This window comes from Pteronotus mesoamericanus, unplaced genomic scaffold, assembly GCF_021234165.1.
Source record: "Pteronotus mesoamericanus isolate MK-2021 breed Mesoamerican mustached bat unplaced genomic scaffold, CSHL_Meso_final scaffold_85, whole genome shotgun sequence".
Classification (NCBI taxonomy): Eukaryota; Metazoa; Chordata; class Mammalia; order Chiroptera; family Mormoopidae; genus Pteronotus; species Pteronotus mesoamericanus.
Window position 1 is genome coordinate 76,430,385 of NW_026555329.1, and position 24,605 is coordinate 76,454,989.

The 24,605-nt window shown below is 49.3% G+C and overlaps 1 protein-coding gene across 3 annotated transcripts in view; it reads right to left on the bottom strand.

The window, feature by feature from the left end:
* Positions 1–1,102: 1,102 nt before the first annotated feature.
* Positions 1,103–24,605, bottom strand: part of TPK1 (thiamin pyrophosphokinase 1) — a 252,420-nt gene continuing 228,917 nt past the window's right edge. For 2 of the 3 annotated variants that reach the window (XM_054564429.1, XM_054564430.1), the window contains exons 9-10: positions 9,277–9,471; positions 1,103–2,351 (exon numbers count right to left, since the gene is read on the bottom strand). In XM_054564429.1, the coding sequence (XP_054420404.1) occupies positions 2,224–2,351; positions 9,277–9,471 (323 nt within the window). In that variant the 3' untranslated portion in view covers positions 1,103–2,223. The remainder of the gene's footprint in view (positions 2,352–9,276; positions 9,472–24,605) is intronic. The other variant, XM_054564431.1, reaches the window with a different exon arrangement.

Sequence of the window (24,605 nt, forward strand, 5' to 3'; positions counted from 1 at the left end):
GGGGACAGCGTGAGACGGGGGCGGTGATGGGGGATTCTTGGTGCCTCCCCCCGCAGTGTGGACTAAGCTGCAGCACACGGCATTGTTTTTGCTAACTATCCACTTGTTTTCAGAGTAAATAGCGCACACATTCTTTTGTAGTGGAATCTTAAAAAAACGGACGTATTTCTTTTGTATGTTGTGAACACGTTTCTAGAACCGAGATGAGAACCGAGCTGCTGAGCCCCGACCTGTGAGCAGGGTAGACAGCACTGTCCCCCCCGGTGCTGAGAGCACCCGCCCAGCCCTGCCACTCTGCTGCTCTCAGGTTTCCTTCGGCGCAGGTCCGGCTGGGGACAGCGGTTGTCTCTGGCCAGTTCTGCTGGAGGTTCCCACTTAACGGAGTGAAAGAAAGTGCCAGTGCGGCTGACCCACTCCGGCCGCCTCGCGCGCTTCTGCTGGGATCAGGGAGGCGGGCGGGATGCTCTGGGCCCTGCGTTTGGCTGAGGAGACGCCAGCTTGGGCCTCATGACAGCGCCGGGTATGTGGCCTGGGCTGGAGGCCTCGGCTCCTCCTCCAGCCATTTCCTTCGCTTACCTGCCCAGGCAGGTCCTTGTCCCTGCCCACTTTTCTCCCGCTCAGGAAGCTCCCCTGTTCTTCCCAAGTCCTACGAGGGGAACTGGTCCGCACTTACTCCCCTGGTTTACAGATGGGGTCACGCAGGATCTGGACAGTAACTCCCCAGGAGAGGGACTAGAGGCAGTATTAATGATAATCCTGGGCTGTTCTGAAATCGGATAAATGAAATACTGTTACCAATCATCCCATTTTAAACTGTAGAAACATTGATAGGAGATTGGTGATAATGAAACACAGTTGAGAGAAGACTGTTTTCTTAGAAACTGACCGGAGACGTGCACATTAACTAAATATTTTTATTTGGCACCTGGGTTTCAATCACATGTATATTTGCATGAACAATGACAGCGCACTCCAGGGATTAGCCGTCCGCAGGGGGAGCTGGGCCCAGAGGAGTGGGTGGTTTCCATGGTCACGACCCCAGACCCGTCCCAGCCCCGCCAGGAGGACAGAGCCACCGGCACCTCTCGCACAGCACCCTGGGGCTGAGAGCAGGAAACCTGCTGGGCAGGCTCTCCTTGCCTCCTGGTTTCTATGGCAACATATGGTTTGGGAAATGGGACACAAAAAGGTAAGCAGCTGGAAGAGGGTCTCGTCATGAATATGATGCGAATACATCTCAGGGTGCTGGGCAGTTGGAGGCTGTCACCTGTGCATTACGTGCCCAATACCCGTTGGGGTCTAGAATCCGGGCGTGGGCAGCGGCTCGGGCCCCTCTGGTTTCCGGCTGAGGACAGGGGCTCGGGGGCCGTGGCCGGACCCGGGAAGGAACACAGGCCTTCAGACCCAGGCCCCGCACATGGCGCCCTCACGTCCCCACGGGCCGCCAAGCTCACTGCTGGCCACCTGACCAAACGCACTGTCCGCGAGCCAGCAGGCTCCCGGCCGGCGGTGTGGCCGGAGCGGCCCCGCGTTTAGGCGTGTTTCCCGTGCACGAGGCCTTCAGCCTGGGCTGTAACTGACTAAGTGCGAGGAGGGCAGGCCCGTCAGTCCTTGCACCAGGGCGTGGCCCTGGGGCATGTCACGCGGCTTTGTGACTTGTCATTTGTCTCTCATGACATTTCTCTCTTCAACTAGAGTTTCCAGAACAACCTGTTTTCAAATTTAATAATTAGGTCAGTGAGTCTCATTTTTAAGAGACAAGACCAAAGACGGCAATAAGGCCAAAGCAAAAGGGTGCAGCGCTCACATCTCCACGTGCGTCACACAGCGGGGCCTGACCCCGAGATGCTCAGAGCAGCCTGTGTGGTGCGCGGCGAAGCATGTGCAGAGGCGGCGTGTGTGAGGGGCGCCCGGAGCCTCCGCGGGCCTCCTCAGCTCCAAAGGAAAGCAATTTCATAGAGAAAATGGAATGATTAATAACATGACGGTCATCAGTGCTGAACTGTGTGGTGGAACGAGTCAGTTTCCCAACTGAATATAACAGAGCTTATCTTCTTAAAAATAATGATTTTCCCCCTCACTATAAAACGTCTGTCATTTATGTTAACCTGCATTATCTAAACATCAGCATCTCTGAAACTAGCGGGCTTCCCGGGGAGAGGCTTGGGCTCCTGAGACCCAAGGAAGCCGCTGCTGTTGAGGGGCGAGCTGCCGGCAGACGAGTCAGTCAGAGGCGTTTCTGATGGCCATGGTCCAGAGGAGCGGGTGGTCCGTTTCCACGGTCACGACCCCAGACCCGTCGTAGGTGTTGGAGGTGCTGACCAGTGTTCCAAAACCGAGCATGTGCTTCGCTATAAGGAAATGAGGAAAAAATGTTTGGTGAAAGCCAATCTTTCTGTAGTGTGAAATGACTCTGTCAATAGTTAGCAAAAAGCAATTACGCACGTGCTTTGATAGGAGATGTATAGAATACGAGATAAGCGAAATCTGTGATAGGGATCTGAAACGGACAGTCCCCTAACTTGCTGGGGCCTCCTCTCCTGGCGCTGGTTACTGGCCGTTTGGATGTATGCCATTTTCATAACAGACTTTCATTAGATTTTTTTTTCTTTTTGTTCTTTATCAACTGTAAAACCAAAATCCATTTCTGTAATGTGCTACTTAATTCCTTGCCTGGTGCAATTTTAATTTTTTCTTGATGATTCAGAACATTTTATATCAGTTATTAAACTCTATAGTGACACTGTTTTAGCTTCAAAAATAAATGATATCAGGCAGAAAACTAATTGCTTCAAGAAAACAGAGTTTTGAAATTTTTTTTTTCTCATAAATTAAGGAAAGCTAAAATGGACAGGGCTTATTTTCTGTAAAATAAATAGGAACTCAAAAGGTCAACGCAGGCTTCCAAATGAGTGTGTATAACCATAAGCTGGGCTGCAAATGAGGGTAAGAGATGAGATAATCATTATGATAATCATCATAATCAATGAACTATTTAATTACCCAAGTAAAGGCTTATGAGTTAAGTTATACAATAAGAATCTACGTAGTCATAATTACCTATGTGTAAATCTCGGCTTACGTATCTAACAAAATGGCTGCAGTGAACGCCCGGGGACTTGGCTTATAGAAGAACAGTTCACTTCACCAACATGACGGGCCTTTTTTTTTTTGCTAGAATTCAAAGAGAAAAATACACCAATGCTATGGAGCCCACACAGTTGAGAGTCAGAAGAGGCCCCCTTGCTCCCCAGTGTTATCTGAAGGTCCACAGTTTGGGGGCAGGAAGTGGACTGTGCTGCTCACTCCCCACCAGGGGGAGCCTGTTCTCCCGAGGAAATCCTTGCAAAGGCCATTTTAAAGTTCAGAAATAGTATTCTTACAGGACAATGTACGATTAGTATTACCAGTTCACGCACTTTACTCATTAAAACTCAAGTTGTTAATTTTTCATTGTTGTTACACCTTTACTAACGTAAATACGAAGTCATAAAGTAAGATGGACACAGGAGGAGTGAGGCCCTCACGTGGCTAGCACCCTAACTAACATGTAATTTAGTACAAGAAGCTCTCACCTCTTCGGTACTCTGAAGTTCCTGAATGATATTAACATGCACGCACACTGCACAAACAAATCCAGACACTGTTCCGTGGAGAGGGGGTTAGGGGGACGGTCGTGGAGTCACCTTGGAGCCTGCCTGAGAAAGAAGGCCTGACGCCCCCCGACCCCCAGCAGCTGGCAGGGAAGGGGCAGGGGTGGCGAAGGCATGTATGTTTGCCAAGGGCGCTCCCGGAGGCCGCAGGCTTCAAAGCGGGAGCCCCCTAGTGCAGGGCCTGGCGTGCACTGCCCACCTGAATTTGACAGGTGCATTTTAAGGTTCTGGAGATGCATTAAAGCCCCAGCTTTACCTGGGCTCGAAGGATTGCTGATGAAGTCCTCTCTTTTTTCCTTGGTTAGTCTAGTTAGGTTTGTTAATTTCGTTTATCTTTGCAAAGAACCAGCTCTTAGTTTGTTGATATTTTCTGTTGTTTTCCTGTTCTCTATTTCTGCTGTAATCTTTAGAATTTCTTTTCTTCTGCTAACTTCGGGCTTAGTGAACTCCTCTTTTTCTTGCTGCAGAGGGGTGAAGCTGGGCTGGTTAGTTGGGCTCTTTTCCCGTTCGTGGTGTGGGCATTCACAGCGACGCACTCGCCTCTTAGAACTGCTTTGCCGAACCCTCTAAGTTTTAGTATGCTCTATTTCCAATTTCGTTTGTCTCAGAACACTTTTATTTCCCTTTTAATTTCTTCTTTGATCCAGAGTTTGCTCAGGAGAGTGGTGTTTAACTTTCATGGATTCGTGAATTTTCCAGTTTTTCTTCTGTTATTGATTTCTAGTTTCATACCACTGCGGTCAGAAAATGACTGGGATATTTCACTTTCCTTGGATTTGCTGTGACCCACTGTGTTGCCTAACTACCATAGGATCTATCCCAGAAAGCATGTCCTATGTTGCCCTGGTTCCCGGCCAGACTGCCGGCAGAGCTCGGCAGCTGCCTGGCCCCTGCGGTCGGGCTCCGTTGCTGGACAGCACTGGCCCCGCAGCCACGGCAGGAAGCAGGCTAGGAATCCGTCCCTGCTCGGGCAGTGCAGCACACAGGCTCCAGGGCCCCACCCGCTCTTGTCTGCGGGCTGAATCAGGCAGGAGCGCGCACCGAGTTCCCTGGCCACAGGGAGCCACCTGCTTTGCGCTGCAGATGGGGAAAGCCGTGTGCCTCTGTAAGCAGGGCTGTAGGACGGGCTCTGCGGCTCCCCACGCGCTCTGGTTAGCGCCGCTGGCTGGGCAGGCTGAAGGCTGTGTTCAGGAGTGGGCAGTGGGTACAGCCCGGGTGCGGCAGCTATGCAGGCTCTTGTCTGGGGACCAGATGAGGCAGAATCATGCACCGCGTTCCCTGGCCACATGGTTACTCTATTGGCTCTGCTCGCAAGGGCCACCGTCACTGGGGTACAGGATGGGCTCTGTAGGTTCTTGGGTCTGGTTAGGTTTCCTGGACAGGTGGGGTTGGAGGTTGTATTCAACAGGGGGCGGGACTATAAATGATCTTCCCTACCTGGCTGGGGCCACAGACAGGGCGGAGAAGGCTTTTGTTTGGGGACCACATCCAGCAGAACTGTGCACCGAGCCCCCTGGCTACAGGAGCCCTGTGCTGGCTCTGACGAGGGAGGGACGGCCGGGCTGGGACGCACCCTGCGCAGGTAGGGCTGGGGGTTGCCGCCTAGCCCGCTCCGAGGCCAGCACGCCCGTGCGCCTACCAGCCTCCCTCTCAGCGAGGCTTAGCCTGTTTGGAGGAAGTGCGGTGCAATGCAAAAATGGAAGGTTTCAGTAGCAGAAAAGCAAATATGCTGCCTCTAAAATCAGTTTCTTCATAATTTTTTGAAACATAGTTAAAAGGGGCTTTCTGTGTAAATGCAGGAGGCAAACTTTTTATTTAAAAATGGTTAATTTACACATTTAAAATAGGAATCCTCACTCTGGCTGGTGTGGCTCAGTGGGTTGGCACTGTCCCATAAACGAAAAGGTTGCAGGTTCGATTCCCACAGGTCCCAGGTGGGGGGGCGGTGCACAGGCGGCAACCAGTTGATGTTTCTCCCCCTCCTTCTCTTCTCTCTAAAAATAAATCTTAAAATAGAAACCTGGGGAGCGAGATTATTAAAATTGTTTCCTATAAAACATTTATACCTATGATTTTCTTGAATATTTTCAAAAATTAAAGTGACATATTGCCTTCTCACAGTCTGGAAGGCAGAAACTCACAGCCATCCTAGTTTAGAGGTGTAGAGTACTGGCCTTTTGTGTATGCATGTTGATTGGAATCTTAAAAAGAAAAAAATTAGAGACCATATATCAAAGAAATACAGTTATCTGTATCAGCACTGTTGAATAGAAGTATGTGATCCACACATCTACCTTTTAATTTTACAGTAGCCACATTAAAAAAGTACATATAAGTAAAATGTTAGTATGTGTATTTGTCATTGTTGAGGGATAATTGACATATTATCAAGTGTACAACATGATGATTCAACATATGCAATGCCGTGAGATGGGAACTTTTAAGATCTGTCTCAGCAGCTTTCAGAAATACAATGTTGAGTTGTATGAATTCTTTTTATATTTTGTATATTGATCTCTTATCTGATAATTTGCAAATATTTTCTTTCATTTAGTAGGTTGCCTTCTCATTGTGTTAATAGTTTCCTTTGCTCTGCAGAGGATTTTAATTCGTATATTCCCACTTGTTTTTGTTTTTACTGCTTTTGCTTTTGTTGTCAAAAGGATCATTGTCAAGACTGATGAAAAGAAGACTTCTCCCTATGTTTCCTTCTAGGAGTTTTATGGCTTCAGGTCTTACGCTCAAATCTTTAACCCATTTTTAGTTGAGTTTTGTGGTGGTGTTTGACTGAGATCCAGTTTTCCCAACATGATTTATTGCCAAGATTGTTCTTTCTCCACTGTATAATATTGGCTCCTTTGTTAAAAACAAACTACACGCACGTGGGTTTATTTCTGTGCTTTCTATTTGTTCCATTAATCTGTATTTCTTTTTAAAATGCCAGTGCCATACTGTTTGATGACAATAGCTTTGTGATATAGTTTAAAATCAGGAAGGATGATGCCTCCAGCTTTGTCTCTCTTTCTAAAGATTGATGGGTCTGTTGTGGTTCTATCCATTTCTGTGAAAAATGCCATCGGAATTTTGATAGGAATTGCAACAACTCTGTAGATTGCTTTGTGTAGGATGGACATCTTATCAATATTTATTCTTCCAACCCATGGGCGTGAAATATCTTTCCATTTATTTGTGTCATCTTCAATTGATTCCATCAGCACCTTATAGTTTTCAGTGTAGAGAGCGTTCACCTCCTTGGTTAAATTTTTTCCTAGATATTTTATTTTATGCAATTGTAAAGTAAATTCTCTTTCTGATAGTTTGTCATTAATGTAGAGATATACAATAAATTTTTGTATATTTATTTTTGTATCCTGCATGTTTGCTGAATTTGTTTATTCTAACAGTTTTTTGATGGAGTCTTTAGAGTTTCTTTTTTTATATACAGTGTGGGCAAAAGTAGGTTTATAGCTGTGAGTACATAAAACACAGTTTAGTCCTGTATTATTTATTAATTATTGTATTATTTACAACCGCAAGCCTACTCTTGCCCACCCCTATATAACACTGCATCGTCCGAAAGTAGTGACAATTTCACTTCTTCCTTCCTGCTCTCAATACCTTTTTTTTTTTTTTAATTTGCCTCACTGCTAGGACTTCTAATAATAAGTTGAATAAAATGTCAAGGATAGGCCACTTTATATTCATTTAATCCAGTATGTCTAAAATATGATTTTGACATGCCAACAATATAACAGTCACGGAGATGTTTTACTCTTTCATACTGAGCCTCTGAAACCTGACGCGTGGTCACATGTGCAGTGGCGGCTGCTCTGTCGGCCGGGTGTGCTGCCTGAGGCGGGGGCCGTGCTCGGGACGCCGGCAGCTTCCAGGCCAGCACTGTCTTTGGACTGCTTACTACACATACTGCTTTTCCTTTCAGCCGCACACAGGGAGTGTGCGGTCTCAGGTTATACAGGGACTACTAAATTCAAAATGAGAGTATTAAATCGTTTAAAGGTACTTAACATACTCAGCAGCAAGAAAGACAGTCCTGTCCTTCAAGTTGAAGGTTGAGAAATATGTAGCAGAGCTTTAGAGAAGAAAACTGAAATGCGAAATCTCAACAAACCTAACTGGGGTTACTGACAGGGGACACACGACACTCTGAGGACTACCCTGAGCAGACCCGCCTGGACACCACCGGGACCTTCTCACGGGACTCGTTCCCAATCACCGCCGCCCCTCCCCCGCCCCTCCCCCGAAGCCCGTGTCTGAGCGTGTCATTCCCACGTGGAGGAACCGCTGGGAGGCCCCCGTTGCCTGTCACCTTCCTGTCCCACACCCCGGACCGCGTGGCCTGGCCCCTGAGGCCCTTCGTCACCTGGCTGCATCCTCCCACGTAAGCTGCTGGCCTGTCCCTCAGCAGATCAGGAACTCCCCGCTCCCCTGGAAAGTCCTGATGGGCCCTCTCCCCTGGCACCGCCCCCATCTTTCCAAAGCTTGCTGTGTCCTTCAAGGCTAACCTCAGATGTCACCTTCTGGCCTGTGCAGCACTCTCTGGTTCTCTACCCGTACAGCTGGATAATAATTCCCTCTTTTCTATTTACAAATGATTCCACCGCTTCCCTAGAACGTACTCTGTATTGAAAGTTGGCTGTTTAGACTCCTGGTCTAGGGCTGGCAAAGTACAGGGTGAGTCTGAAACATCGTGTTCTAAAAAGCAAGAGAGTGCTTTAAAAAATTGGAGTACTTTAGGCTAGAGAAGAATACGAAGAGTGATGCAAAATAACGTGGCAAATGATAGAAAGAATCCCTACAGGCAAGTAGAGGAGAGTCTCTTCTCCCAGAAGAGCACTGCCTGCTACTGGGATGGGCAGTAGGTCAGAGAGTTAGAAAGGCGCCCTTCGCAGCTGCCGGTGTAAGGACTGGTCCAGGCAGGAATCACCTATCGATGGGTGCTAATCCACTGGGTGAAATGTTGGGAAGTGTGATATTTACAGTCTCAAAGAACCACTCCATGTATTAACTCTTAGTTAAAAACAAGCAAGCAAACAAAAAAAGGCAGCAGACAGATGTCATGAATATCATCTTAACCAAATGGTCAAATTTAGCATCGCCAATAAAAGGACAAACTGACATTATGTGCTTCCTCATGTGATGCCAGGATGGATACCAATACAACATCACTTACGTAATAATTTTTGCCAAAAACGCTCAAGCTGAATCTCATCGGGGGAAACTATCAGGCCGATGTGGAATTCTGGACACCGGAGAGGCCGGCTGGCCTGGCTGTTCAAAACTATCAGGGTCGCAGACGACTAAAAAGGTGTCTGTGAGTGACTTTTCTGGATTAAAAGATACTAAACAGGCGTGTCAACTAAATACAATGCATGCATTTTTAGATTTTTTTAGTGGATGTTATAAACAGCATTACTGGGAAAATTAAGGGGTATGACTGTGAGCTGTGTAATACTTCTACCAATGTTATAGATTTTGGAGGAGATAACGGTGCTGCGGAGAACAGCCTGCTTCTGCAGAGATGCAACGTGAAGACGTTTGGGGGTTAAGGGGTGGTATGCCTTCAACACACAGGCAGTCCCCAACGTATGATGGTTTGACTTACAGTTTTTCAACTTTACAATGGTGTGAAAGCAATATGCATCCAGTAGAAGCTCTGCTTTGAATTTCGGTCCTTTCCTGGGCGAGCGACGTGCGGCACGATCCTGCAGCAGCAGGGAGAGGATGTTGCCCGGCTGTCGGCTACCGTAAGTGTTCTGAGCGCGGGGAAGGTAGGCGAGGCTAGACTTCGGTAGGTTAGCTGTATGAAATACGTTTTTGACTTTTGATATTTTTTACTTACGATGGGTTTATCAGGGCATAACACCATCATCAGCTGAGTAACATCAGTGTTTTCAAATGGTTCAGAAAGCCAAATACACCACAAAGGAAGAACTGTGTAAGCAGAAAAATGTTAACAACTGTTAAATTTGGGTAAAATGTACACAGTGTGTGCTGTTGGTCTGAACTTTTTCAATATACAAATTCAACATTAAAATTTAGGGCAAAATGTGGGGAAAAGGCTAAGAACTTATAAAGGGATGTACTTTCCTCTTGTTCATCCTTATTTCCCTAAAAGCCGAAGCAGTACCATTACAAGAATCAAATCAAGAGACGCCCATCGATTTGAAGTGCTGTAAAATAAATCCAAATGCGGGAGGATGCGAGCCACATTTGGGGAGAGGCCATCTGGCTGTGACACCAGCCCCTGGCAGGGCCCCCCCAGGGGACGAGCGGCTGAGCGCACTGCCCCGTCCGCGGGGAGGAGCCCTTCCTGCGTCACCAGGCTGGGCCCCGCCAAGGACCGCCCTGGCCTGCACGCACTGCTGCAGCAGGACCTGAAACTAACCTGAACTGAGGGCCGTGCCTGCCTAGCGCGGCCTCCGATGAGGGCAGCCCAGTGCGGCTGGGCGCACCCCAGGTAACGGGCCCCCCGCTGGGCCTTCCTCGTGGTGGTTATCGCGCAGAACCTCGACTTGCTGAAGACCCCTCCCAGGGTCAGCGCTGGCCACCTCCCTGTCCCGACAGCTAGTCCTCCCTGGGATGCCGGGGTCTCCGGAAGGGTCATTAGCATTCGGTGAAAGTGGCTGCATTTATCTTCCTCTCTCCCAGAAGTCACGCTTTTCCTGTGCCCTTGGATCGGGGCTGGAAATCATTAGGAGGCTTCTGATGCTCAATTATTCTTCCTTCTCTACATTTCCCGTGTTATGACTCAGCCTGCTGTCCAAAAGGCAATTAGGCCGAGAACGTGCTGCTGCTTGAAGGTATCAAAGCTGATTATGCCAGTTAGAAAATGGCTCCCCAGATTAACATCTTCAAATAAGCCAAAAAATGGCATTGTTTTCTTTGCTGCAAAGAATTCCCTAACGTGTTCGATCATTAGCCTGTTTTGCTTGCAGACCCCTGGCTGCGGTTAAGGAGCCAGTAGGGCTGCTTTGGGGCGGGGGTGGGGGGCACCTACCAGCTTATGAAATGGAAAGGACAGTTCAATCCATAAAATGAGGTCTACTTACAGTAATTCTCAGCGGTGAGAGGAATGATGTGTGTAGAACTGGCCAACAATTTTCAGTGTGAGAAACCATCAGATTTAAACGTGTGTGCCGAGGGGGAAGCTCGTCTGCCCAGCGGCTGCTCAGAGCCAGTTTCCTTTGCTCCAGCCGCCTCCTTCAACCCCTGGGGCCCTGCCTCCGGCGGGCACCGGCCTGCCCCCAAGACACTCACAGGAGCGTGAGCGGCATGACCGCATGCGGCAGGGACGACTGGGTCCCAGGCCCCGGGGCTTGGCCCAGCCTGGGGCCGAGGCACCATATGCGGCCTGCCTCTGCCGACTTTCCGCTGTGGTGCCTTTAGGGTTTTTGCCAAAAGTTCCTGAGGTGACCTCAGCATCGATTTGCAGAATAGCAGCAACACCTGTCCTGTTGTCTCCGGTGCAGCTGTTGCAAATGTGAATAAGGTAATGCCTGTGAGGGGCTCCGACTTCTCCATAACAGGACTGACGAGTTATCATTTCATCTGCACCGAGGAGCATTAAAGTTTGCTTGTATCCTTCAAATGTCAAGAGATTATTCTAAGGACATGAAACAGTGGAAACGGCACAGGAAAGTGCAGAAAGAAAAGAATACGCGAGGTAGCACGGTACAGTTACTTAACATCAGTCTCAAACCTGCGGGCAACGCCCACACAAGCCACGCTAAGGAGACACGATCCACGCTCCTTTAGAACGTACCAGTCCAAGCGAGGAACCCCAAACGGACAAAGGAACACAGAGCGTTATGTGAAAGAAAAGGCGCCGACCCATGGTGGGTACGTGTTGGAGGCTGCTGCGGAGGCCGCCCTTCTCACACTGTGAGGAAGAGCGAGAGGTTAGAAGACAGAGTGTGTGGGGGTGGGAAGAGCTGGTGGCACCCCCTAAAAGCCGCTCTGAATGACATGACAGATCTGCATAAGATCTGACTGAACCAGCATATTTATGCCTCCTGTGCAGGCTGACCTGTCACGGAGCAAGGAGGACTTAGGCCCCCCCGGGGCATCTAGCAACCTCCTCTTTAACCGCACAGGGCTTAAGCGGCTGCGGTATGTGATGGGTAGGGCCTGGGTTACAGGTGTCACCGTCAGCCTCGGTGGGAAGTGGGGAAAGCGAGGCAACGCCACCTGTTTGGTGACATCAGAGAGGCCACCATGGCCCAGGGGTAGCCGTGCAGATGAAGCTGGGCAGCTGAGAACAGGGATGACGGTCTGGTGAGTCTACAATCCGCAGAAAAAAATGCGTTTGGACTCAGTTAAAAATGAACTTCTTACAGTTTCTCAGCGCCAGGCCACCGCTCTGTAACACACGCTGCCTGAGCGGGAGGAGGGTGATGCCGTCGTCAGGGGTGACCGCGCCCCACACAGGCAAGCTGCCCGACGCAGACGTGTAAGAGGAAAAGCCACGTTACAGTCTGTGCACACACGTCACAACCAGCAAACACGATCGTGCACACAGACCTAACTTTCCTTCCAGTGTGTGGAGGCCGTACATGGAGAGCAGGCATGGAATGGCGCGGATTCCCGGAGAGCCCACGCGGGGAAGGAGGCCCCTCTTAGGTCGGAGAGCAGGGCCGCTCTGGGGAACTGCTTCCAAGCTCTGAACGCAAGGTACTCTACTACCTTACAGGGAGGGTGTTTTCAAAAACACCTATATTACCGTACACAGTTACGCATATCTCCGCAAAGTCTCCCCGCTCCACCACCTAGAAGAGCCAGAGAAGCACGGCCTCTCTGGATGGGCCTCAGGTACCGTCGGGGGCACTGACCCAGCCGGAACAATCAGCGGAGCCTGACTCCAGGTCTATGAGAGCTCTAGAAGGTCTGTGGGTTTGCCAGGCCTGTCCCTCTGTGATCCCGGCTCGGTCTCGGTGAATTCAGCCGGACCGGCCGCCCCGCGGAAGTGGCCCCTTGTGACAAAATGCACGCTTCTCTCCCGAAGGCGCCCTCGCTGCTTCCCGAGTCCCTGTGGGGCCCTGTCATGCCCAGGTCCCCCGGGCTCTGGTGGCCCCTCCCCGCTTTCCCTGCCAGGGGCATCGGGACGACTTGCCCTCAGCTCCTTTGGAACAGACGACCCTTCTGACTCCCGCAGCCCGGACCTCCCTGAGACCCTGAAAACGGAGCCCCGACGGTCCCAGTGCCTTGTCACTGTCTTGTAGAAAATATTGACAGAACAGACATAGTAGATGGGAGTTACCATTAAGCAGGAGTCACTAAAGTATGCGGCTGTTTTTAGAATAGAATATCAGCGGTGAGAGTCTGACCACTGTCTTTTAGGAAAAACAGCATTTAAGTCAGATGTTTTAGTATTAACAGATATGATTTGTTATATTGAAGGCAATAAAACAGTACCTTAGACTCTGTCCATAAACCTATAAATTTTATGCTTGCTCCAAACATATTTCACCATGAGCTACTTCCATTTTTCATTTCCCCTTACTGATATCCAATGATAATATTTCATAGTAGAAACAGCTGGCATCGTATTATATGAATATTCTAATGAGTCTGAAAATATTAGCCATTGTTAAAGCAAGCGACTTTAACTCACATCAGTGTGTTTCCCCTGCCGTAGTATAATAACCAGTACATTTTCAATATTCCTGCCATGGTTCCTTCCTGGTGAAGCCTCAACTTCTCTTTTCTTGATGAACTTTCTTTGTATTCACTACTTGCATACGAAGTTGATATTATTATTATCCCGGCCTCAAATTTATACTCAACACTTACTACGTTTCTGCGGGGCGGTGGCATGTATGTTCTATCCTGTATGTTCACTGTTCGAAGGCCTTTTTCTCCCAAGCAGGTCTATGACTTGGTCTAACTTACTTTAGCACAGAAATTGTACCCTGAAAGGGACTTCACTGTCCAGCTGGGCGGTTTGACTGATAAAAGTGAGCAGCTCCTGCTCGAACCAGCCGGGGCGCCGGGCTCGGGGCTCTGTCCGCTCGGCATTCCCACTCCCGCGCCAGGGCGACCTCAGGGAACGCCTAGGTCTTCAGGGCTTCAGAGGACGGGTCCGGGGGCCACCGCTCCAACATCTGAACCTTTGTTTCTAATCTGGGAAAACAATTCAAGACACCGCACGGGCCTGAGGACGCACAGCACCAGACCTCTGACCTCCAGCTAGCGTGCTTCGGCTCTCACTGATTAAACTACGCCATTCTACCCACAAACAGGTCCTCCAAAATCATTTTCAGATTGGATCAAGGTTCAGTGATTTGAGCTACATACCGAATATTTAAATTGCTTGAAATGTGGCTACGTTACCTAAGTTTTTCTAAAGCTTAGTCACAAAACAGAATGAAGCGATTCCTGCAGTCCGGCCAGCGCTGTGGCCTGCGGCCCCTCAGACCGCTGATGCAGGGGTCCGCTCCTCTCCGAGTGAGCGAGCCGCAGCGCGGGCTGGACAGGGGCGCTCCCCCAGCTCCGCCTTCTGATTTGGCAGACGCGCTACGTAATTCCATTAATAAAGCCCCGTCGGTAGGAGATTTGTTGTCAGTGCTAGCCACTATTTAATTAAGTCCTATTAACAGTCTAGACAGGTGGAAGAGAAAACGACTCAACAGGATTAGCAGCTAGACATGGTTCAATACGTGGCTTTTAGTAAAATCATTTTGCTATACCTGTGGAAAATGCAGATAAAAATTAAGGTGAAATCCAGCTAATCTGCATTCACTTTTAATAAGGGGAAGATAGTTTTATGTATAGAAGAAAGATTTAAGTTACAGAGCATTTATTTTTAATTTTAGGGAAATTGATCTATATTTTTAGAGAAGATAAATTCATTTGCAATAAATGACTGTATTTGCAACTATCAGAGTGAAAATTAATGTTTTTAAAATATCTACATCAATTATACCCAGGTCAGATAATTACAAAATTCTTATTTAGAAAAAAATATTTACTTTGGGGGGAGGGATGGAGAATGTGAAACAAACACATTCAAAGCTGAGTCATACGGCTTGTCCAGGCCGATGTTAGACCAAAGCTGCAGGTCAAGAAGCCAGAACTACGTGGCGGGATGCAGACAAATTTACATCTCTAATTTGTTTGGTAAAAACAGTCATATAAAATTAAACTAGGCTTAAAGATTTAAATCACAAGTGTGCTCGCAAAGAGGCATAGAGATAGCTGTGATGCGTTCTGTGGTGCGTGGCCCCAGGCAGCCCCTACACTGTCCGGGGGCGAGGGGCCGGCCTCCCTGCCTCAGGCGCCCCCTCACCGGCAGGGTCTGAGCTCCTGATTTTGGTCCAGTCAGCAGTGGGTGGAGCACCCGAGCCCACCTCCTGATGGTTACAATGAGACTTCTTATTTTTCTGCTCTTAAAGGCATTTTTTCAAGAAGCAGTTGGTGAGCAGCAAACCGCTCTCCCCTATGCTTCCTAGAGCATCTCTCTTATTTGGAAAAATGCGAGTATTGGATGTGGGCTCTTTTGGGCTCACAGATGAACGCTCACTGCTCACCGGGAAGCCTCTGCTGTCCCTGAGTGTTGGCAGGTCCCTGGCTGCAGAGGTGACAGGCGCAGCGGGGGTGTCTCTCTCCTATGCCCCCAGTGGAGCTCTGCCTAGGGCCGACTGCAGACTGGCTCCTGCTGGGGCCCCTCAGGCCATCGCGGGACCTGGGTAACGCCTGCCTCTGGTCGTGGCCCGGGGCAGCTTCCCTGCTGAGCAGGGCCCGGGAGCCTCTTGTGTGTCCTTCAATTAGCGCTGGAGCGTCGCATTCTGCACGCACTGATGGACGCATCAGTGAAACCTGTCTCCCTGCCTCAGAATCCAAGGGGCAGTTCCGACAGGACACAGCGCGGGGCTGGGGGCTGTCTAGGCCCTCACATGGCTGACAGTGTCGCTCTGTTCTGGACCTCACTCCACAGAAGCTTCATCTTTCCAGACAAATCCAAAGACACAAACATGCTGTTCCAGGTGCTGTCTGCTACCGAGGGGCAGGCAGACTGTCTTTCCTTCTTGCCTGAGAGAGGCGTGTGTATGGCGTTTGCCTGGGAGCAGCAGACCTGCGCCTCCCGCAGGTCTGGGCGTGATTTGGGCGTCCAGCCCCGCACCTGCCCGCCGTGTGCCCAGGGCCCCAGCTGCCTGGCCCCCTGAGGCGTTTTGCCCCACAGAGCGTTTGATCTCCTGATTCAGGAGGTGAGCTCTGTCAACATTCTTAACAGACGTTACTATTTACTAACTTGGCTGTTTTAGTAGATCTTTTTCTCCCTATGCTGTCCTAATATTCTAAATTTTTAAATCAAAAAGGAAAATATCTCCATTTTTGATCAGATTGTACTTTGTGGTTGAGTAGTGACTTCCTTATGTATTTTGGAGACCAACCCCTTTTTGTAAGGTGCATAAATGTTGCATCATTCTACACCTGACACTAATACGATTGCGGGCCAACTATACCTTAGTCAAATTTTTTTAAACTAAAATAAAGATAAAAAGGAATGGATCTTAAAAACGCAAACTAGTTTTGAAAAAGGTCATTAGTTCTATATAGCTGTCATAATGTGCCAGGCAAGAATGGAGGCATGTTTTAGGGGCAGTATAGTAGCTTACGCACATGATTTTATATGTCATGAGGAAAACCTGTAAAACCCAAGTGAAAAGCTATCTTTACTTTTTTTGGGGAAAAGGTTCACATATGAATCACACTGAACATCATTAGGCAGCGGTCCCAGTGATGCAAGCTCGCAGCCCTTGGTGCAGAGGTTGGATGTGCCACTGAATTAATGTACCGGGCCACTCCGTGGGCAAACATTGGACTTTCAGCAGTGCGGCGGACGCATGGAGTTCAGCCTTCAGACACTGTGCTTGTGCAAAATTGCAAAGATGTTCTGGTACGTGATATACGTTACCGGTTTCTTAAATGCTAAGATAAAAGGATCTACTTTGTGTTCTGATTTTGCCCAAACCCAGTGTACAAGGGGACTTATACAGCTTCCCACCAGGTAAGAGGCCCCTGCAGGAAACACAGAAATAGCAGACTGTCTTCTAGCCTAAGTCCCTCCCGTACAGCTAACTGTGATGCTTGGAATTTAAGAGGTGGAGTCATTACAATGGGAAAGGAAGAAATGCATCCGAATGACCTGTATCTTTTTTAAAGACAGTACATTTTTGTTGGGTCCATTTACTGGCCACTTTAGGATGCTGGTAATCTCTGTCCCTTTGTAGATCCTTGAATTTTTTTAAGATTTTGTAAAAATTATGAAAAATATCAGATTACTGCCTTGGCTGGTGTGACTCAGTGCACTCGAGTGCCAGCCTGCGAACCAAAGGGTCGCCAGCTCGGTTCTCAGTCAGGGCACAGGCCTGGGTTGCAGGCCAGGTCTCCAGCAGGGGGTGTGTGGGGCAACCACACACTGATGTTTCTCTGTCTTTCCCCTCCCTAAAAATAAATAAAATAGTTTAAAAAGTTAAAAATATAGTTAAAAATGCCAAATTACTGCGATCTACATAGATACTCATAGGCTTTATTTTGTACAAGAGTAATTCTTAGGGGTACAGTGGGAAGTTGTATGCATAGTTTGAAAAAAATATTCTTAAAAATCACATTACGTTAATCTCCTTTTTAGTGCAAACTATACTGTGCGAGTTCAGACAGTAAGGGCGATCTTCTTACATTCATTGGAAAGGTGGGAGTTTAAAGGAGGCAGGGAGCCCGGGTGAGCGGACACCGACGGTCAGTGGGGAGGGGCCGCCCCAGCGCCCTCGCATTTCGCGCATTTCGAGCCCAGGTGTTATAAACAAAGAACCTTGTGAAAATGAAGTGAGGAAGGGTATGTTATGCTTATGCTTAGGGCTACTCTCAATTAGTAGAATGGAGTCTTCCAATTCAAGAAACACCAATAAAATTTTTAAAAAATCCCTAAAGGCCCCTCCCTAATTGTTTACCTTATACGGAAGTATTAATATTAAATGTATTATTCCTACAGTTTGCACCGTACCTCGACTCATGTAAGCCCGTGGGAGACCGGGTGTGTTCTGTTATGCCTGCCTACCTAGCATAGTGCTGAGTACATAGTGGGCTTACTGTACATATTTACTGAATGAATAAATGAATATCTGCATAAAGCTACCAGCATAAAGGCTAAGAGTGACTGTGGTATTTGTGAAAAAATGCCAAACCTGAAAGTGACGTCTGCTCCACACCCACCCCGCCGGGCGTGTCTGGTGTCAGGCGGGTCACCCAGGGAGTCCAGACACAGCCACGCCCACACTGCTCCTTCACTGGGTCTCCCGGAGCTCTCAAATCAGGGGTCTCTCACTGACTTCACAAGAGACCGCTTTCCCAGAACTCAGCATTTCCTTCACGGGTTATTGCTGATTGAACCGCACCAACCCCGGACCCCCCAGAACTGACTGAACATTGCTTCCAGGCCACCTGACCGACCCAGGTGTGTCCAGAAACGTGGGGGGCGTGGGGGAGGCAGTGCACGAAATACTTTCCTCAATGGCTGGACCCTTGCTTCCCATTCACTCACTCTCATCTGCTTAGTCACCCTTGAGATTATTACCTTCTTCTGCTCTGTGAGGCACCCCACATCCACGGACGGACTTTTGAGAAAGGTTATTGTGTGTCTGATAAAGTAGGTGCTTGACTAAGCTTTTCATTTGAGCAAGGCATCAGCAGAGAATTCACAGCTCTTCCTAGTGTTATCAAGGTGTTTCTCTGACTAGAAGTAAAAAGCACTTTCTCTGTGGCTCAGTGGTTTAACTACTGGAGGAAACATCCCATTAAACTTCCCCGTCAGGCAGTGGGGAGAGGAGAGATTGATTATGTGAAGAGAGACAAGGTGAAGGCTTACTATATAATCAATCAATGGTAATACACCCTTGTTTTTCTTATCAGGGAAACAGCCCCTCAAATATCTTATAGGAACAGGGGAATTTCTGGAAGAGTAACAATAATTCTAAAAGTTTGCCTACTCTGATAGACCGTTAATCATAACATTCATCATGCCTGGTGGTTGTGCACTCTTCTAAGTTTAACTTCTCCTTAAACTCTCTTACGCCGAAACAGCCAGTATGAGTACCAGGCACTCACAGGAGCTCTGTGGGACGCTTAATGGGCAGTTTGGGTCAATGTCCCAAGTTATTTGAACGTCGCAATTCTAGGTTTGAAAAGGAAACGTGCACCATGCCTGACGTGAAGGCCAGAGAGCACACTGGGCTGGAGGCACAGTCTCAGGCGGTCGCGAGAGGCTAGGCAAGCGCGTGGTGCTTTTGGCCCTGAGTGTGAAAGGGGGGTAGTAAGTTTGTGCTTGAGACTGGTTCAGTCTCCACCCTCTCGATCCCTGGTCCGAGGGATCTGGCCTGACACTCCCGTGTCACGCGGTGCAGCTAAAGCCAGCAGGGCCCCTGTGGCGCAGCCGAGACTTCCCCCTCACCTCCTGAAAGGTGCGCCTAGACATCTCCTCACCTCCATTCCATTCCTATTTCCCGAGTCTCCCCTCTCGCAGGATCTGTATTCTTTTAACTAAAGGAATAATATATTCTAAATAGAAGAACATTTTAAGTTTCATAATAATAAAGTGTTGAAATAGAAAGACTGAGCACAGAAATGGACAATGGCCAGACCACAGATGAGAACAGAGCTGTGCCCCACAGCTGCGGGGCCTGCTCAGAAAGCCAGCCCCTCACCTACAGTGACCAGCTGAGCTGCCCACCTGCTGTAAGGCAGACGCACAGGAAGTCAGACTGCGGTTCTGTCAGCTGTGCAGGAAGCTAACCAGACTTCCCAACAACCGACTCCAAATGGCAGAGGCTTGACTCATGACTGAGCCCGTGTTTCCAACCCTGAGGGTGACCGGGGAAGGCTGACGGCGCAGGGGCCTCTCCGCTGCTCCGCGGCGGAGCTTCCCTGCCGCGCTGCCTGTCCCCCGGCCCCTGCCGAGGCGGGCCGCCCTGCAAGGGACTCTGCAGAAACAGGCTGCGCTGGGTTCTCATTTGGTTGGTACTTGTTTATTTCCACAGTGAGAATCCAAAGGGACACAGAGAAAGCACTTGACTTCAACTAGATCCTCAGTTGAGGCAATTTTTCTACGTTTCCTCAGTCAATTATTTTTAAGCTCTCGACAGCTACTATTTAAAGACTTGCACATATCTAACCCATCCTCCTGCAGCTGTCCACACACCTGATGCTTAACTTCTCCGAGCACACACGCACGGCTCTACCCCATCTTCTCAGGGAAACGGAAGCCCGGGAAGAACGGCCTCAGCGTCTTACCAGCAGTCACACAAACACCGACGGTTTCATCCACGCACCGCCTCCCTCGCTCTGGTCATGGCACGAAAGCAAGCATCTCTTCTGTCCAGCGCTCCGCAGTCTGTTGTCTCCAACGTTCTCACAGATCCGTCTAGCGATGAGTCACCGCGCTCTCCTGTTTCGTCCCATGTCTGTACTTCTGTGAGCCCTTCCATCTGTCCCAGTCTCTGCCATCTTGAACTCCTCCACTCCCTGCCCCACACCAAGCCCCTTTCAGCTGTCACTCTGTCTCTCTTCCCCACCCGAGAGCCCAGACACCGGACGTCCTTATCTACTCTTTCGGTCCCACTCATTCCGCAGACAGCGGCCACATACGCTCCACCTGGCACTCCCTGGAAGCTGTCCTCCAACCACCTGTGACTTCGTTTTCCCTAAATACGACGTGTACCCTTAGTGCCTACTATTGTGACTGACATGCAGTAGAAACTCCTCCTTCTGATAGTTTTGCACTGTTGAGCTACACACGGGCTACATGTGTATGTACTCTTACAATCCTCACAAGGACAGGATGAAGCAGGTACTATTGCTATGATTCCTGTTTTGGAAATCAGAGCTCACAGAAGTTACGTCTCCCCATGCAAAACCTGTACCTGTTCCACCTGTCCTTCTGCCCAAGACTCGGCCTGCCTCCTCTGTCTGAAGCACTCCCAGCAGCGGGCAGGACAGTAGCCCTTAGCAGGCAGCCTGGCACAGGAACACGAGCTCAGGACATGCTGGCTGTTATGATTTTTCTGCCTCTAAAAACTGTGCCTTGCACATGGAATGCACTCGGTGAGTTCTGATTAATCAGCGCACAGCGAGGTCCAACAGAGCTGCTCAGACGTCGCCGCCGGGGGTTGGGGCTGCTGGGGCCCCAAAGGCAAGTGGGGACGTTCCTTGGGGGCCTGCAGGGTTCCAGAGGCCTCACTGATTTTAGAAAAGAGTAAGAAAAACCTTTTTTCTTTTCTCCATATCATGCACTCTTTTCTAAAAAGGCAAAATTGTAGCTGGTGCTATTTTTTTTGAGAAAAAGGATTTACCTTTATCTCATTTTGGCAAATATTAGTTTGCAGGTGTGATTTCAGGGGGAGAACAGTTCTGTCTTTTTTCCTCTTAATTGTGTATATAGGTATTGAAATTTGTGAGATTAACTTTGAAACTCTGCTAGTCCAGGCAAATAAAGTGTAATTACAGCGTTGAACAACATAAAAGGGGAAATAAGAGTTCCGATGACCTGATAAGCTATGTATGCCACCTTCCCTCCGTGGGATTCAGGTTTTGGGGATGGCGAGGCTATGGCAGCCGGAAGTTCCTTCACATTCTGGGAAACAAGCAAGGCAGGGCGCCAGCCGGACGTCTGTTCACACTGCCTCCCTGCACCGAGCTGCTGCCCTCGTGCAGGCGCCGCGAGAATCCCCCTGAGCCTCAGCCTCTGTGAGTCATGCGGCCTGACTCCTGTTAAACGCTCAAGGAGCCCCGGGAGGTAGCTGCCAGTTTGCCAGGAAGTCCGAGGAAGAACTGGGAACTGATGTGTATTTCAGATATTTTTCCTCAGAGCAAGGAGCTAGGACAGGACTCCCACTATGAGAGACACAGTGTTACCTTAATGATGTTGCCCTTAAAGAAAGAAAATGATGCCAAGAAAACAACAACAAAAAAGGAAGCTAACAGTTTACCAGGTGCCGACATTACACCAAGGACAGGTTTCTGGCTCAAGATGCGCTACAGGCTTACAGTCAAATACAGATAAACTGCCAAAAGCAGGTGACATGGCTGGCTAGTGCCATCTTTCTGGATGCCACACCAAGGCCACCAGGGTATTCTCAAGTTCTCATGAAAGCCGGCTGCATGCACGAGTTTGGGTCCCTGTGTAGACGGCACGTAAAAAGGAAAAAAGAAAAAAAACCTCTCCGACAACAGAATTCTACATTGATCCTAACAGAATAGATATTTCTGTTTTATAGTCATAGCTCTGAGGAATGGCCTCGCCATTGGGAAATACAAATGGAAGGGCTTCCTTTATTTATTTAAGCGAATACTCAAAAGATGGAAAGACAGAACAGCTAAAGATTCGAAAGATCATAAGACCTACGTTCAGTAGCAAAAATGGGCTTTAAAGCTGTTAGGCGCAAAGGAAATGAGGAGTTCATTTCTGTCTGGAGAAGAAGCTGGAGCACCTGCTCCCGGCCCTCGCTGGGCCTCGGGTTCCCCAGCAGGGAACTGGCCGCGTGCTGCACCGGGAGCGGGAGCGCACTCCAGGGTCGGGGGAGGCGAGTTCAGTCGGCTGGACTCAGAGCACTGGAAACGAGTCCAGCCATCACGCCAGAGCAATGGTTTTGTTTCTGTATATTGTTAAGAACCGCATGGTGGCGTGTGGGCTCCCCGGTCATACAGACAGGTGAATTCAGAGATGCTGAGTACCCTTCCCAGAGTGCCAGCGCGTGGCTCTTTGGAAAGGCTCGGAAAGAGGCAAGATTCTGTCCTTGGAACTGTCCCATTCAACTTTGTATCAATGTCTTGGTATAAAACCAGTAAAGCCAATTTGATCTGTAGATAACAAACTGCTGGGAGAGATAAGGAAAGAATATTCACAATGATCCTGAAAAGTTAGTTATATGCCAAAGTCAATGGGAGGGGGACGTACTTGAAAGGGTGAGGTTTATGGGATGTGAGTTGTATCTCACTAAAGTTCCTAAGTAAAAAAACAAAGGCAACAGGGAGGTGTTTAACTGCAAAATGAAAAGCCTCATATTTGAGTTCACACACCCCCCCGCCCCCACAGGAAAAGCTTAACTGGAGACAGCGCTGCGGTTGGCATGGCCGCTGGCTGGCCCTCAGCCTGCAGCCGGTCCCCCGAGCCTCAGCTCCCCAAGGACCAGACACCCCTGCATCCTTGGCACCCAGCGCAACGTCTGCACAGAGCTCATGCACAACAGTGCTGATTACCTAACCATCCTGCTTAAAAGCACAAGAAGAGCTGGCAACCTAACACAACCTTAAGCAACAAGAACTGAAAAATAGATTTCTTACTTAGAAAAGAAATAATGGAAAAAAAGATGGAAATAAACCCCAAACTGCTGACAGTAGTTGTCTGAGTTAGAGGATTATGGGAGAATTGGGTCTTATTTAGTATTTTGGTCTACTTTCCTTGTGGTCTACTCTTGTAGGATGGGGAAAACCGGATCCCTGCTCCCGGGCCACAAGGTCATTCGAATGGCACCAAGTGGCGTGGGCTGAGTGTCTGTGCCCCGGCAGAACTCACACGCTGAGAGCCTAACCCCAGCGCAAAGGCATCAGGAGGGCCCGCAGGTGCTACGGCCAGGAGGGTGGAGCCCTCGGCCGCGCGGCCAGGGCCCGTCAGGAGGCCTGGGAGGGCTCCCTCGTCCCGTGAAGCCACAACCGGAAGCCTGCAGCTTCTGAACCCGGAAGGACGTCTGACCAGACATGGAATCTGCCAGCAGCTGACCTGGACCGACCGGCCTCCAGGGCTGTGAGAAGTAAATGTTGGCTGTTCCTAAGCCACTCAGGCTATGGTCTTCTTTACAGCGGCCCCAGTGGACTGAGACACTGAGTAGATGTGGAAACACTGATCCCCTTAAAAATATTTCGTATCTGCTGCTTTGTATTATTTATATTTTCATATCCTGTTACGCGCGCGCCTCTTCTCTCCCCCTGACCTGCAGACAGCTGCCTGCAAGTGACAGTCTGTCAGCCTAGGACACCGTCCGAGGGTGACGACGACGGCAAGGCCGGCCGCCCTGCTTGCCAACGCTAACGCAGCTGAACTGGGAAGGCACGGCATTTCATCCACGTGGCTGGTCTTGCTTCCTCCTAATGGGGTAACTACCTCTAAGAAAAGGTACTTGCCTCAAACTGAAAACCAAGTTTACACTGAGACCTAAGCTTGAGACTAGACGCCAGGTCGGCCTCTCCTCCTGTCCTCGGTGGTGGGGAGGAAAGAACCTTCTCTCAGAGAGTAACTTTGCTTTCAGTGCTGTGACCTGTGACTGGCAATTTATCTGATGTTACCCCTGTGCCCCTGGCTGAGGGTGACCCCCTCTGAGCAGCAAGTCTGCTGCACAGGAGGACCCCGCTCCTCTCAGCAGATGACAGGAGCCGCAAGATCAATAAATGGAGAAAAACAGAGGTCCCCTGCCACGGTGGGGCATTTGCCATGGGCAGTAGGAAAACAGCCTTCTAAGGTGGTTATTTCTGGACACACTTAGAGAGAGTCGCCTGTTTACCCTCCACGGCCCGGCCAGCCTCTGGGCCAGAGACGCCTGGGCACAGCCTGTTCCCCAGAGGCTCGGGAACTAGCAGTGTTGGGAGGAGATCGCGCTTCTGCTGCTGGTCAGGAAAGAGACCCGAAAGTTAGCCATCACCGTCTCTGGACTTGAATACCTGGTTTAAATTGTAGGCTTATCTAGAAGGGCATTTAAAATAGCACAAAATAACGCAAGGCCACAACAAAGCAACCACCCCCTACACCATTTTCCGAACCACATTTCATCCCTCTCGTTGCCAGTTTATAAGACCTGCAGCCAGAAGGGCTTTGAGGGGAGAAGGAAAGGTGCCCCCGAGGCAGGGTGAGCCCCGCCTCTGTCACCTCAGTGTCACAGGGGCCTTTTG